Here is a 13,602-nt window from a genome sequence, read left to right as displayed (position 1 = left end):
AAGATATTCAGCAGATCTGCTCTTAAAATTATATCCCCCAACCTAAAAATTTCTTCAGATTACATAACCCCACACAAACCCCCTTAAATGTTCAAAGCCCAAAGTTCACATCATCCATATCCTCAAACCCGTCCAGCGTCGAGGTCCCATCGTCATCATCGTCATCATCGTCATCATCCAGACTCATGACATCGTCCACCCCTTTCCCCTTCAAAAAGCCACCCTCCAACCCCGGCTCCTCCACATACTCCTCCAACGCCTGCCCAACAGCCTGATGCCCCGCCGGCCTCTCATACATAGCCTCATTCCACTCCCCATCCTCCCCCTCCGTAAACCGATCCTCGCTCGTCATCTCACTCGGCACAGCCACCACCCTCCTCTTATTATCCGATATAATCCCACCCCACTCGCTCTCCTCAGCCCCAGTCTGCTGAACACTTACACTCCTCGCCACCGTCGCATCATCCAACAACAACTCTCCGAACCCCAAATCAGATTTACTCACCATCGTAGGCGCATACCCAACCGTACTGGCCATGTCCGTGTCCGTCCCTGCAACCGTATACCCTGTATGATAACCCGGCCCGGGCTCACTCGGCCCCATCTCCGCCTCGGGAATGACCTCCTGAAAGACACCCCCCGACCCGTCATCCAACCCACCATCTGCCCAAATCGGCAAGTACTTGAGCTCGCTATCCTCAAGATTCAGCAGCAAGTGGTCCGAAAGGAAGAACGAAAACATGTTCTCATCGTGATGCCCCAGCACCCTGGTGGTCAAGTCCTTGAGCGCATAGTGCAACCCGCTGTGGAACTTGAACAGGTCAAACCACCCCGTCCAGACTTGGCGATTGCCACCACCAGCACTCGCAATGTCGCTCAACATTTCCACTGCCTCAGGATGGCGAATCCTCGACATTTCCTTGTTAAATGTGAGCCTGAGCTGCTCTAGATAATCACCATCAACCTTCGTGTTCGCCATCTCCGCAAAAGTCTCGAGCTTCTCGCGCAAATTCCTCCACAAGTACGGCGTGAGAACCTTTTGCGAGGGATCCAGTTTTGAGTATACCAGATGCAAGGGCAAATGGGACTTTGCGGGGACGTAATGCCGTCGTTGAGCCTCCACCAACTCGACCACTTTCTGCGGAAGGCCATCAATCTCGCAACCTTGCGTTTCAGCTGTCATCACTCTGTCCACGTACTCGTGAACGATATGTACCAACCCCCTGGTCAGTCGCTCATAGGCCTCCTTCACCTCAGAATGCCCATACCGATCGATAACTTGTTTCGTCGCCATGAGATGGTCCCATTCAGCGATCCGGGTGGGGAGATAGTTGAGAACGGCATCAGATTTGAGCAACTTGTATTTGCCCGTCATCCTATCAAGAAAAGCCCTGGCGCCGTATTCGACGGGATCAGAAGGGAAGTCGCCGTAGTCATCTCGGGGACGCTGCACCCAGCTTTCTTTAGGAAGACGTGGCGACCGGAGCGCTTTGGCGTAGTCGACGGCAGTTTCGCTGACCAGGATCTTGAAGGCGGCCGTCAAGATACTTGGGATTCTGAGCGCGTAGGCAAGCTCAAACGCTTTTTCGGGACAAATTTCTGTGAACTTTGTGTTTGGAGGAGCACTGAGCCATTGGGTGACCGGGTCAACCTGAGCAAAGTCAGTAAGCCTGCCATCAAGATCAACGATAGGGTCATTGATGCTTACCACGACCTGTGGAACCTCCAGAGAGATGGCCACTTGTGCGACGGTCCACATTCTTACTGCCGAATTCAGCATCAGATCCTTCCCGTTGATCGCCTGCAAAACACGCATGATGCAGACACGATGCCGTATAGGACAATAATCCTCAATTCTTCGCCAAAGGGGGATGTGGCACATCGGGGTACTTTCGTCATCGGGAACAATTCCCGGGCAACTACCGTCAACTTCCCACGGAGATGCATCAGTAAGGCCTAAATCGCACCATTAGCAACAAGAAAGCCACATCTAACGAGGCAACAAAGCTCACAGTTCTGACGTCTGCAAATATCATCATGCCCCATTACCATGATGGCGCCAACTGCAGAGTCTGCCATCAGCCGGCTCCGGAAATCAGTATCTTGGAAACATTTGAGGACTGGGTCTGGCGAATAGTGGCCAGCAAGAAACCACAATTTGACCATCTTAGGCAGCCAGAGCTTCGCAGTAAGGTCTGCTAGCTCAGCTCCCTCAACCGGAGGCGTGAAGTCCAGAACATACTTGACGCCTTCCGGCAGGTCTTTCACACCTAGGTCAGTAGCCAGTCGGCGACGGAACCGCTCCTGGGCCCGGGGTTTGAACATGTTGTTGATCTTGGCAGAATTGAGAGCGATGAGCGAATCGTAGCTCATACGGAGCTTGAAATCACCCCATCGGCCGCCGTCACAAGTGGTTCCAATGTAGTCTTTGGGAAAGATGATGAAGGCCAAGACGGAGGTATCTTTGCCTTTGGCTGGGGCGAGGTGGCATCTGGTAGCCACGATGTCCATGAAGTTCTGCTGCATGGCATTTCGAGTCGCAGGATGGGGTTGATGTGGTTTTGGGGGCTCCGGTTGGGGCTCACTGAAGGTTACAGCTCTTGGTGATCCAGATTCAGTAGCCATAGGCATATTGTCTTGTGCCGGTGGACTGGGCGTACTCGCCAAGTCGTCGATAAGTTGTTGTTGCTCCATGACGCTTTTCCGTACGACGGTATAGGCAGCGAATGCTGATGATGCGAGCCAGCAAGCGATAGGGAATTGGTACAAGCTAAGTTTGATGCCACACGAGCTCGCGAGCCGAAGGAAAACTGAAGGTCAATATCAAAGATGGCGGTCGTCAGCAAAGTTTAAGCTGGTAACTAATTACCCCGCCACGTTGTCGGTGTGAAAGGAAAGCGCGGGGGAGCTCCTCTGAAAGAACAATGGATGAACTGGAATGGGAACGTGAAGATGGTCGGACATTCCAGCCTTGAGATAGCCTAAAAACTGCAACGACCTGTTGTCCTCAAATGCGCACTGAAAGGGTATTCGCGGCCTGCTCGTCATGGAGGCTCAACGAAAGAGGATGCCTCAGCCAGGCAGCAGCCGGGTCCAGCGCCAGTCATATTTGAACATATTAACCATCCAACATACAAATATTCCGCCTCCCTCGATTCGCCAACCGAACAACGAGGAGCTGCAGCTACATGCTACACAGCCCCCAACAGCCCTATCAAGCACGCCGAGCTCCCAGCTTCTGATCTGCCGCCGCCGCCCAAGCTCGTCAGTCAATATAACATGGAACGGAAAGAGTCCCAATGGAAATACTTACAGATACTGTTCCCAAATGCAAGCCCGAAGCCCATATCCATGCAGCACACCACGTCCTCACTCTGACGAGGCTTGCTGATGTTGAAGAATATAGGTTAAGGCGTTGAAGACCTCTCCACTGATACTAGCTTCTTGACCAATCATTGCGCGTTAATTGACTGACACATCCACGTGTTGATGCATCTGCAACGCCAACAACAAAGTGGTTCAATGAACTCTTGAAAGATTGATGTTCCAGTAGACAACGGAATTTGAAGTTCCAAGATTATGATGGCCATTCAAAATTCACTACCCAAGACATGTCTCATCATCAGACATCACTGCTTGACCACCACTGCCATGCAAACACTAGCTGTTGACCTTCAACTTGACAGTTCCTCACCTCTAGTCAACCGTCAAAACGTACGCCATCCAAACCTTCAATGTTGGACGTCATTTCAACTCTCATGTCACTCCTCCTCGCCCAAAAACTCTCCCTCTCTGATTTCATGACATCCTCGCCATGACCGCCGCCCTCATCGCCAATCAGCCCAGTGTAACCCCAAACGTCCCTACTTTCCCCTCCTTGCATAACATCTGCGACATTCCCGCCAAAAGCAGAAAGTCCCCAACCCAGAAACACGGTAACTTCCGAGTCATGTCATGTCATCATCATCCCAATGCCCCGCACCTAACCTACCACCTTCAACCTCACCCAACAAAACAAAAACACCGTGCTCTGACGGATATCAAAACCGTACAGTGCGCCACCTTAGGTAACCAACACCGGCAGCCAAGCTCACCCTGCCCAATCTTATCGCGGGGCAGCAACACTGCTACGCAGCAGCACACTAACACCGACTAGCTAGCCTCATGCAATGCACCTGGTCGCGTGCCACTGTTGCCCCCCTAGGAACCGGGCCTCGAACGTTTGGGGCAGCTCAAAAGTAAAGAAAGTAACAGATCAAGGGGTTTTGATCTTTTCTGTCTTCCTCCTTTCGCAAAACAATTCCGTTATCCAGAGAAGCATCATTATTTACCTTCTGTCCCGTTGAAGATCTTTGTTGCTATATCCGTCACGCTACGCTTGACATAACATCATCGCATCCGTCTACTTCACCGCCTTCATACTTCATACCTACCTACCATACCTCTCCAATAACTTCAACGTCTTGATAGCTCACCCATCACATATCACAATGCCCTCCCACACTCCCATCTGTCAAGCTGCCGCAGCTACCACCACCACTACTACTTCTTCCCCCGCCATGAAGCGCGGCGTGAGGTATGCTCCATCATATCTCATCTCATCTCATCTTATCTCTCCCGATTCGGAAGTCGAGCGTTCAACTTCACCTCTCATGTCAACCACAGCAAAGTCTTACCCCACGTCATCAAATTACTCTATGTCCTTACACCAAACCCCTCTCTCCCCTCTCACAGTTTCAATTCCTTTGCCAGCACTGACTAACACGCCCCTTTTCACAGCCGCAACCCTCGCCTAGCAGCCGCAACCCTAGCCCTAACCCTCACAGCCCTCGCCGTCCAGCAAGTCTCCTCCTCCCGCACCAGGGAGAACGAGTCGGCGCGGAGGAAGGCGGGAGACCTCTACGTGAGCGTGGATCGGAGTGGTGGTGGCATCTAAAAGTGACATACCTAATTCTCATCTACTTCAGTTATCGGTAGAATGTATGCATAACAGGTAGAACAAAACGCAACAAAACATAATCAAGCCGCAATCTGATCAAAGGAGCCCTCACGCCACCTAGCTTTCTTCCGACATCGCGCAGACGGGTGGAACAGGAGATGATTCAGAGAGGGACGATTCTCGTGCTGAGATTCTGTATGTTCTTACACTCGATACCATCCCATTCCATCATCACAACACTGGACAAAAAGAGGACACAACACAACACAAAAAAGCATATTATTGAATTGTTATCCAATTATGGACATATCTAATGATACATATAAATACAATAAATACAAAGCACCCCAAACCCAACCCAAACGCACATACGCCTCTACATGCAACCCAAATACATGTGCATAAAACATACCTATACATACGCCATCCCAATGCAAAAGGGTATCACTCGTACAAAGTCATGAGATATCATCAAACAAAGAAAATGCTACCAGAAGAAAAAAAAGGGTTCCAAGGTCGCTCTCGGTCCAGGAGAGTCGTTTGGTCTAGGATCTATCTATCGTAGATACCACTGACTCGAAAAGCAAATAGAACGCAAAAATCAACATGCCTTCCAGTTTTCCCATCCATATCCTTTGTCCCATCCGTCCCATATATAATAACTATTGAAAGAAATGAACATAAAGCAAACGTCATTCCATAGATGTCATGATCAACTCAACTCCTTCTAAGAAAGAATAAGAGCGAGCAAAGCCATGCGGCAGTGGAGACCGTGTTTCATCTGTTGTCGTATGTCAGTGTTTATTCAGGAACGAGAAAGAAAAAGGGGGGGTGCTCACCTGTCTGAAGTACGCGGCTCTCTGGTCAAAGTCAACCTCCTCAGCAACCTCCTCGTTTCTGGGAAGAGGATGCATCACGCGCATGCTGGGCTTTGTGTTACGGAGAGTGCTCTGGTCGATGCGGTAAGAGTTCTTGACTCTGTCGTACTCGGCGAGATCCTCGAAGCGCTCCTTTTGCACGCGGGTGACGTACAGCACGTCGGTTGACTCCAAGATCTGGGAAGTAAGGCTCTCACTCTCAAAGAGAATCTGGCCAGCTTCCTTGAGGTCCCTATAGATATCCTTCGGCAAGGCCAGAGACTTGGGGGAAACCAGATTGACCTTGACGTTGTTGGCGCGGTAGTGCTTGAGGAGGTACACAAGGGAGTGGACGGGTCTTCCGTGCAAGAGATCACCAACAAAGGTGATGGTCAAGTCTTTCATGGAGCCAAATTCCTCACGGATAGTGAAGAGATCAAGGAAGGCTTGAGTGGGGTGCTCCTTGCTTCCGTTACCGCCGTTGATAATGGGAACAGGGATGATCGGGGCAACCTCAAGGCAATTCTCATCAGGATGGCGGAGGACGACAGCGTCTGCGTAGCAGGCAAGCGTCCTCAACGTGTCATGGAGAGTTTCACCCTTCTGAACCGACGAAGTCGAGGTAGTAATGGCAATGGTGCGGCCGCCAAGACGCTGCATGGCGGCATCGAAAGAGGCAGAGGTGCGAGTAGACGGCTCGTAGAAGAGGGTGGCGAGCAGGCGTCCGCGAAGAATGTCAAGGACACCCTGGCGGTCGACGCGGTTGCGAATCTCCTCAGCAACGTCGAAGAGATGGTGCAGGTCCTGCCTGCTGTAAGATGTCACGGAAAGAACATGCTTCTTCCTGAATGGGGAATCCATGGAAAGAAGCTGCTGCAACTTGTTTGTGAAGGGGCCACGGGCAGGAGAGGCAAGGAGTCTCGAGTCTGGCAAGGGGGACAACGCTTGGCTAAGTGGCTTCAAGGCAGGAGAGGTGATGGTGGCGATGGCAGGCATGGCTCCGTGAGTAGACATGTCCTTACCCTTGGGGGGACCTTCCACGGCGACGCCATCGAGGCATGCGACCTGATCCTGGAATGTCACACGCTGAACAGCGCCATTCAGAACCTTCCCAGCGAAGGGAGACCAGGGGCCGGTCTCAGGGACGGTGTAGGTGCGGCCAACCTCGACCTCCAAAGTGGTGCCAATCTGGTCGTGGAGCTCAAAGATCTCCTTGGGCTTGTCATGGAGACGTGTCATGATATCCTCAATAGTGAGCTTGCCCTCGACAACCGAAGTCAAGAGGAGGGGGAGTGCATCGGCGATGCCAACAGTGGCATCAGTTGGCTTCCCCAATTTTTGAGCGAGCTGGTAGGGCAAGCTTCCAATAGAGAAGACGTCGATGGTGGCAAGGTGCTGCCACAAAGCAGCCTGGTCCCTGGCAGTGGGCAGGAAGCTGCAGTCAGGATAGCCATCCTGGGACAGATACAGGGAATAAATGGACACATCGCACGTGACATTCATCTGTTTTGCCTTGCAAAGAGCAATCAATCTGATGTCATCCTTGGTGGTGACAGCGGTGACGTGAATGCGGCGGTTGTGGAGGCTGGCAAGCAGCAAGATGGAGGCCAAGTCAGTGGTGCGAGCATCCGTGATGATGGGCTTGTGAGTTGGCCAGGCATCAAAGTGTGCTTGGACAGCAGCAACCTTGCTGATGTTCTTTCCTGACATGTGGTTGAAAGGAATGAACAGAGAGCCAACTTCACCGGCCAGAAGGCTGATTTTGTCAGCATTGTCAGAGGTAGCGGTGACGGAGAAGTTGAAGTCGCAATAGCCACCACGCTTGCTGTTCTGCTGGGCGATCTTGAGGGACTTTGCCTCTGTGATCGAGTTGCCTTCACCCTCTCCAAGGGGCATGACGCGAATCATGCTGAATCCGGCAGCAATCGAAGCCTTGGTGACACTCTGGAGATCCCCGCTGTCCCTAACAGCCAGACCGGGCACATAGGCGGCGATGTTGACCAGGCCAGGCAGCTGAACAGTACGGTGGCTGGTCTGATAATCGGTGATGCCGACCTCCAGCTCAAAATGCCTGGCGATAGCCTCGATCAGGATCTTGGCATTCTTGACATTGGTAACCAAAGGAACTTGGTAGTCAACAGCCAGACGACGAGTGAGGTAGCCCTTGCTCACGTAGCTGGCCGGGCGCCTGTATCTGTTGCTGGATGGCAAGTTGATGTACAAGTCGATCTTGTTGTTGGACAGATGGTCAACCAGCGAGTACTCGCTTCTCTGAGCCTCCTGTTCAGACTTGCCAAGGACCTCAAGGTACTGCGCCTTGACTCCGTGAGATGCCAGGAAGTCGGAGGTTCCTGCTGTGGCAAAGAGGGTGTAGCCCATTTCCTCAAGCTTCTTGACCGAGGGAAGAAGTTCCAGCTTGTCATTGTAAGAACCAAGAGACAGCAGAATGTTCTTCTTGGGGATCTTGAAGCCAGTGGACATGAGACCCTTCAGGTAAGCCTCATACTTGTCGGAGCCAAAGCAAGCGACCTCACCAGTGGAGGCCATCTCAACACCCAGCACAGGATCAGCACCAGACAGGCGCGAGAAACTGAACTGAGGGACCTTGACAGCAACCGAGTCAACAGTGCGATCGATCTTGGGATACTCCTCGAAAGGAACATCCATGATAGCCTTGGTGGCCATCTCAATAAGATCCACTCCCATGACCTTGGAGACGAACGGGAAGGAGCGAGACGCGCGAACGTTGCACTCAATGACTTTGATGTCGTTGTCCTTGGCAATGAACTGAATATTGAGGGGACCAGTGATGTTGAGAGCATCAGCAATCTTGCGGGTGGCGTCCTCGATGCGCTGAATGGTAGTGGGCTCGAGGTCCTGGGGAGGAAGAACCAGAGTGGCATCTCCGGAGTGAACACCAGCGTTCTCAACGTGCTCAGAAATAAAGTGACCAACAACCTTGCCGTTCTTGGCCACGGCGTCCATCTCGATCTCCTTTGCGTTCTCGATGTACTTGGTGATGACCACAGGGTGCTCGGGAGACACAGCGGTGGCCTGCTTCAAGTAGGACTCGAGATCACCCTCAGAGTAGACGGTGTTCATGGCAGCCCCGGAAAGAACATACGAGGGGCGGACCAGCACTGGGTAAGTGACCTTGGTGCAGAAGGCCTTGGCCTCCTCGAAGCTCGTGAGTTCCTTCCAGGTAGGCTGATCGACACCAATGCGGTCCAGCATACGCGAGAATTTGTACCGGTTCTCGGCAGAATCAATCATCTCAGGCGAGGTACCGAGCATCTTGACGCCAGCTCTGAACAGGGGCAGGGCAATGTTGTTGGGCCCTTGGCCACCCATGGCGCCTAGAACGCCCTGGGAGTTTTCAACTTCATAGACGTCGAGCACAGTCTCCATCTGTAGAATTGTCAGTATTCGTTATGAGCGAGGTTCTCAGGGGGTCAAGAAGTTCTCAGGAGGTTGAGAAAAAAGATTCTCAGGGAGTCGAGAAAAAAGTCTCGGGGGTCAAAACTCACAGTGGTGGCCTCAAAGTAAAGCCTGTCGGCTTCGTCAAAATCAGTGCTTACGGTCTCTGGATTGCCTTTCGGTCAAAGTATTAGTACTAGAGCTCTTGGAACGGTGCGGGAAGGTGTCAAAGTGGTTGAGAGAATGTATGAAGACTGAAAACCGGGACGCCGTTGACAAAACAAATACAGAGTGCCACTCGGGAATAAGGCCTTTGAAGATAGCCAACACGCCTCCAGACTATCTTTCAAGGCCTCTCGGCTATCTATCAAGGCCCCTGAAAACATAAAATAGGTCTTCCAAGATAGTCCAGAGGCCTCGAATGAAAATCGATAGGCCTTGAAAGATCGTCGATAGGCCTTCAAAGATAGCCGAGACGCCTTCAGAGATAGTCGAGAGGCCTTGAAATATAGCCCAAAGGCCTTGAAACATAATCCAAAGGCCTCAAAACATATGGGAAAGGAGAGAGAGAAAGGAAAGTGTAAACTTACAATTCATCATGACTGTCTTGATACCCGACTCCATCAATGTGCGGATAGCTCTCACTGAGCACCAGTCGAACTCGACTGAGGAGCCAATACGGTAAACACCAGAGCCAAGGACCATGACGCCGCGGTCGTTGAAGGCGATGTCGTGCTCGCTGGCATTGTAGGTGGTGTAGAGGTAGTTGGTGTAGGCGGGGAACTCGGCGGCGACAGTGTCGATCTGCTTCACGAATGGGGTGATTCCGGCCTTGGTGCGCACATCACGGACCAGCAGTTCAGAAGAACCGACAAAGTTTGCAATCTGGCGATCAGAGAAGCCGAGCTGCTTGGCGCGAAGCAGGGTGTTGGCGTTGAGAGACTGGCCCTTCAGACCTTCCATGTGCTTGGCATAGTCAATCAAGCCCATGAGACGGTCGAGGAACCACTTGTCGATCTGGGTGAGCTCCCAGATGCGTTTCACCGAGTAGCCATTGTACATGGCATTGGCAATGGCAAACAGACGCTGGTCAGAGGGGGTCTGCAACTCGTCATCCAGCGAGATCAAAGCGCTCTCGGTCTTGTTGAAACCCAAGTTGTGGAAGTCAATAGAGCGAATGGCCTTCTGGATCGCTTCTTCGAATGTTCTACCAATGCTCATGACCTCACCAACACTCTTCATGGAAGAGCCGAGCTGGGAGGAAACACGGTTGAACTTCTTTAAGTCCCAACGAGGCATCTTGACCACGACATAGTCAAGAGACGGCTCGAAGCAGGCACAGGTGACCTTGGTGACCGAGTTCTTGATGTCCTTGAGAGGGATACCAAGACCCAACTTCGCAGCAATGAAGGCAAGGGGGTAGCCGGTAGCCTTGGAGGCGAGAGCAGAGGATCTCGACAGTCTGGCGTTGACTTCAATGATGCAGTACTCCTTGGAGAAGGGGTTCAGGGCGTATTGAATGTTGCACTCGCCCACAACACCAAGGTGGCGAATGACGTTGACAGCGGTGGTGCGAAGCATGTTGTAGTCCTCGTCCGAGAGGGTCTGAGAAGGAGCCACAACGATGGAATCACCGGTGTGGATACCAAGGGGATCAAAGTTCTCCATGTTGCAGACAGTGATGCAGTTGTCCTGGCAATCTCTAACGACTTCGTACTCGACCTCCTTCCAGCCCTTCATACTGCGCTCGATGAGAACCTGAGGACTAGCAGCAAAGGCCTTGCTGCACAGCTCACGAAGCTCATCTTCGTTGTTGGCAAAACCACTGCCAAGGCCACCAAGGGCGTAGGCCGCACGAACAATGACGGGGAAGCCAATGTCCTTGACAACGTGCATAGCCTCCTCGAGGTTGTTGGCTGAGGCAGACTTGGCGCACTTCTCGCCGATGGAGTCCATGCTGCGGGCAAAGAGCTCACGATCCTCAGTGGTGATGATGGTGTCGATGGGGGTACCGAGAACCTTGACACCAAGAGACTCAAACTCATCCTTGAGCTGGATACCAACCGACAAAGCAGTCTGGCCACCGAAAGTGCAGTAGATGGCATCAGGCTTCTCGTGAATGATGACCTTGCGAACAAACTCAGCATTGACGGGAAGGAAGTAGACCTTGTCCGCAAGACCCTTGGAGGTCTGAATGGTGGCAATGTTGGGGTTGATGAGGACGGTGTAGATGCCCTCCTCCTTCAACGCCTTGATAGCCTGACTGCCAGAGTAGTCGAACTCGCCAGCCTGGCCAATGCTGAGACCACCACTGCCAAGAACAAGAACCTTCTTGACCGACACACGGGGGTGCAGCTTGTTGTTCTCCTCGACAGTACCGCCGGGAAAGTGGACAGGCTTCTGAAGCACACTGTTGTCCTCGGACGCCTTGACGACGGTCTGAATGAAGACATCAAAGAGGAACTCGGTGTCGCGAGGGCCGGGGGTGCTCTCGGGATGAAACTGAACACTGAAGTGGGGCTTGTCGACGTGCATGATACCCTCGTTGCTGCCGTCGTTGGCGTTCACGAAGAGCTCCTGCCAGCCAGTGGGAAGGGTAGCAGCGTCAACGGCATAACCATGGTTCTGGGAAGTGATGTGGCATTTGCCAGTCACCATGCTCGTGCAGGGGATGTTGTGACCGCGGTTACCGAACTTCAGCTTGACTGTCTGCGCACCAGAAGCGCGAGCAAGAAGCTGGTGTCCCAAGCAGATACCAAAGATGGGCGTTTTGTTCTCAGCAAGGGCGTCAGAGATGTGCTTCACAGTATCCTTCATCACAGCGGGATCACCAGGACCGTTGGAGATGAAGAGACCATCGTACTCCTCCTTGGAGAAATCGTAGTCCCAAGGGCAAACGAGAACCTCAACGCCACGCTTGAGGAAGCATCTGAGCTGGTTGTACTTCATACCGACGTCGAGACAGAGGATACGAATCGACCGGCCGGTAGAGTGCTTGAGGGCCGAAGCCGATGGGGGGCTGTAGAGCTTGGGCTTCTTGATGGACACTAAGAGATGGTGAGCATGAGGCTGACTTAAGGTCTCTCCTAAACTCACCCTCCGCTACGAGATTCTTCTTGTTGGGATCAACCCATTCGAGTTGCTCGAAATATGGCCTCCAGTCCTGGCCGGCCTTGTTAAGAGCCGCCAGGTCGGCGAGGCTGTCGTTTTGCAACAGCATGCGACCGAGCATGCTACCCTCCTCACGAATGCGCTTTGTGAGCGCTCTGGTGTCAACGCCATACATGGCGGGGATGCCCTCCTCCTTGAGCCATGCGCCCAATGAGGATGTGGCGAGGTAGTGGGAGTAGTCTTCGCCAGCATAGGTGGCTACGACGAGACCGGCGATGTGAATCTGGTGGCTTTCGAAGTGGGCAGGAAGATCCTTCAGAAGCTCGCACATTGTTTCCCTCGAGGGGACGCCGTAGTTGCCGACCAGCGGGAATGTGATGACCAGAATCTGGCCGCGGTAGGATGGGTCTGTCACCGACTCGGGATATCCAACCATGCCGGTCTGGAACACCAGTTCACCGGCAATGCTCTTGGGGGCACCAAAGCTGTAGCCTTGGTAGACCACACCATCTTGAAGCTCAAGAGTGACGAGCTTCTCGGAAGAGGTGAGGGGCGCCGTGGCGGGGGCGTAGAGTTTGGCCTCCATCGTGTCTGAGAAGAGGGATTGTTTGGTCGTAGGAGGAAGAAGGGAAGGAATTGGGGAGCGAATGTGTGAGAAGGAGGATGATGATGACTTTTGACCCAGAACGGAGGACGGAGGACGCGGCGAAAAGACAGGAGAGTCCCTGGGATGGTGGGGAGCTCGGGTTCAGGGAGGTGGAGAGCTCTTGTGCCGTCAGAGGGCAGCAGTGGGATGAGAAAGAAGTGGTTTTGAGTGATACCAGAAGAGTCGTCGTCGTTCAAGCAGCGGTCGTCATGCTCTGGAGTTTGGCAGCTCTTCTGGATAACAAAAGAAAACGAGAAGAGAAAGTTGTGGTCGGCGGCCGGGAGGGCAGAATTTTGTATTAAGCTTGCTGCCCCGCCACATTTCCATACTGCCGTCCAAAACTTTTTGGATTTCCAGGGCGGTGGTGACAAGCTGCTGCGGGGTTCCCTGTGTGGTCAATTGACTTTGACAGGAATTTTCCTCATTGGCCAATCACGGGTCCTGGAAAGGCGTTAGCGCACCAGTTCATGGTGGGGGTTGCTACGGTCCGGTGCAGCGTTCTCCTAGTCTGCCGTTGTCCGATGTTCTGGTTGGCCATTTATTGACTCGCTTGGGATCGGATTTTTCAGCCCCAGATCTCGACTCACACTCTACCGAAAGAGCCATATGTTTTTGGAGATTTCCATGTTGTC

At 52.7% G+C, this 13,602-nt stretch overlaps 4 protein-coding genes across 4 annotated transcripts; 2 read left to right on the top strand and 2 right to left on the bottom strand.

The window, feature by feature from the left end:
• Window positions 1–91: 91 nt before the first annotated feature.
• Window positions 92–3,524, bottom strand: QC761_606120 (uncharacterized protein; the record flags this gene model as incomplete). The annotated part of the gene is made up of 4 exons (XM_062881058.1): window positions 3,314–3,524; window positions 2,013–3,243; window positions 1,709–1,956; window positions 92–1,651 (listed from the first exon to the last, which is right to left on the bottom strand). The coding sequence occupies exons 2-4, from the start codon at window positions 2,692–2,694 to the stop codon at window positions 92–94; spliced, it is 2,490 nt and encodes an 829-aa protein (XP_062729314.1). The 5' UTR covers window positions 2,695–3,243; window positions 3,314–3,524.
• A 33-nt stretch (window positions 3,525–3,557) lies between these two features.
• On the top strand, window positions 3,558–4,242 carry QC761_0090950 (uncharacterized protein; the record flags this gene model as incomplete). The annotated part of the gene is made up of 2 exons (XM_062872968.1): window positions 3,558–4,067; window positions 4,157–4,242. Exons 1-2 carry the CDS (start codon window positions 3,815–3,817, stop codon window positions 4,240–4,242), a joined length of 339 nt encoding a protein of 112 aa, XP_062729313.1. The 5' UTR covers window positions 3,558–3,814.
• Window positions 4,243–4,490: 248 nt separating this feature from the next.
• QC761_606110 (uncharacterized protein) lies at window positions 4,491–5,294 on the top strand (the record flags this gene model as incomplete). Its single annotated transcript, XM_062881057.1, has 2 exons — window positions 4,491–4,576; window positions 4,780–5,294. 2 exons carry the CDS (start codon window positions 4,491–4,493, stop codon window positions 4,934–4,936), a joined length of 243 nt encoding a protein of 80 aa, XP_062729312.1. The 3' UTR covers window positions 4,937–5,294.
• URA2 (Carbamoyl-phosphate synthase) lies at window positions 5,207–13,318 on the bottom strand. Its single transcript, XM_062881056.1, has 5 exons — window positions 12,310–13,318; window positions 9,804–12,260; window positions 9,324–9,388; window positions 5,779–9,204; window positions 5,207–5,720 (listed from the first exon to the last, which is right to left on the bottom strand). Exons 1-5 carry the CDS (start codon window positions 12,908–12,910, stop codon window positions 5,667–5,669), a joined length of 6,603 nt encoding a protein of 2,200 aa, XP_062729311.1. The 5' UTR covers window positions 12,911–13,318; the 3' UTR covers window positions 5,207–5,666.
• Between the last annotated feature and the right edge of the window lie 284 nt (window positions 13,319–13,602).

This window comes from Podospora bellae-mahoneyi, chromosome 6 (assembly GCF_035222275.1).
Source record: "Podospora bellae-mahoneyi strain CBS 112042 chromosome 6, whole genome shotgun sequence".
Classification (NCBI taxonomy): Eukaryota; Fungi; Ascomycota; class Sordariomycetes; order Sordariales; family Podosporaceae; genus Podospora; species Podospora bellae-mahoneyi.
Note: the sequence above shows the minus strand (reverse complement) of the source record. Positions and strands in the feature narration are given on the sequence as shown.

Excerpts from the sequence above, each read along its gene's own strand:
- URA2 (XM_062881056.1), bottom strand. The coding sequence starts at position 12,910 with ATGGAGGCCAAACTCTACGCCCCCGCCACGGCGCCCCTCACCTCTTCC. Across the intron at positions 9,389-9,803 it reads CAAGACAGTCATGATGAATT|GCAATCCAGAGACCGTAAGC; the intron begins GTAAGTTTACAC and ends TTTGACCGAAAG. Across the intron at positions 5,721-5,778 it reads GAGCCGCGTACTTCAGACAG|ATGAAACACGGTCTCCACTG; the intron begins GTGAGCACCCCC and ends ATACGACAACAG.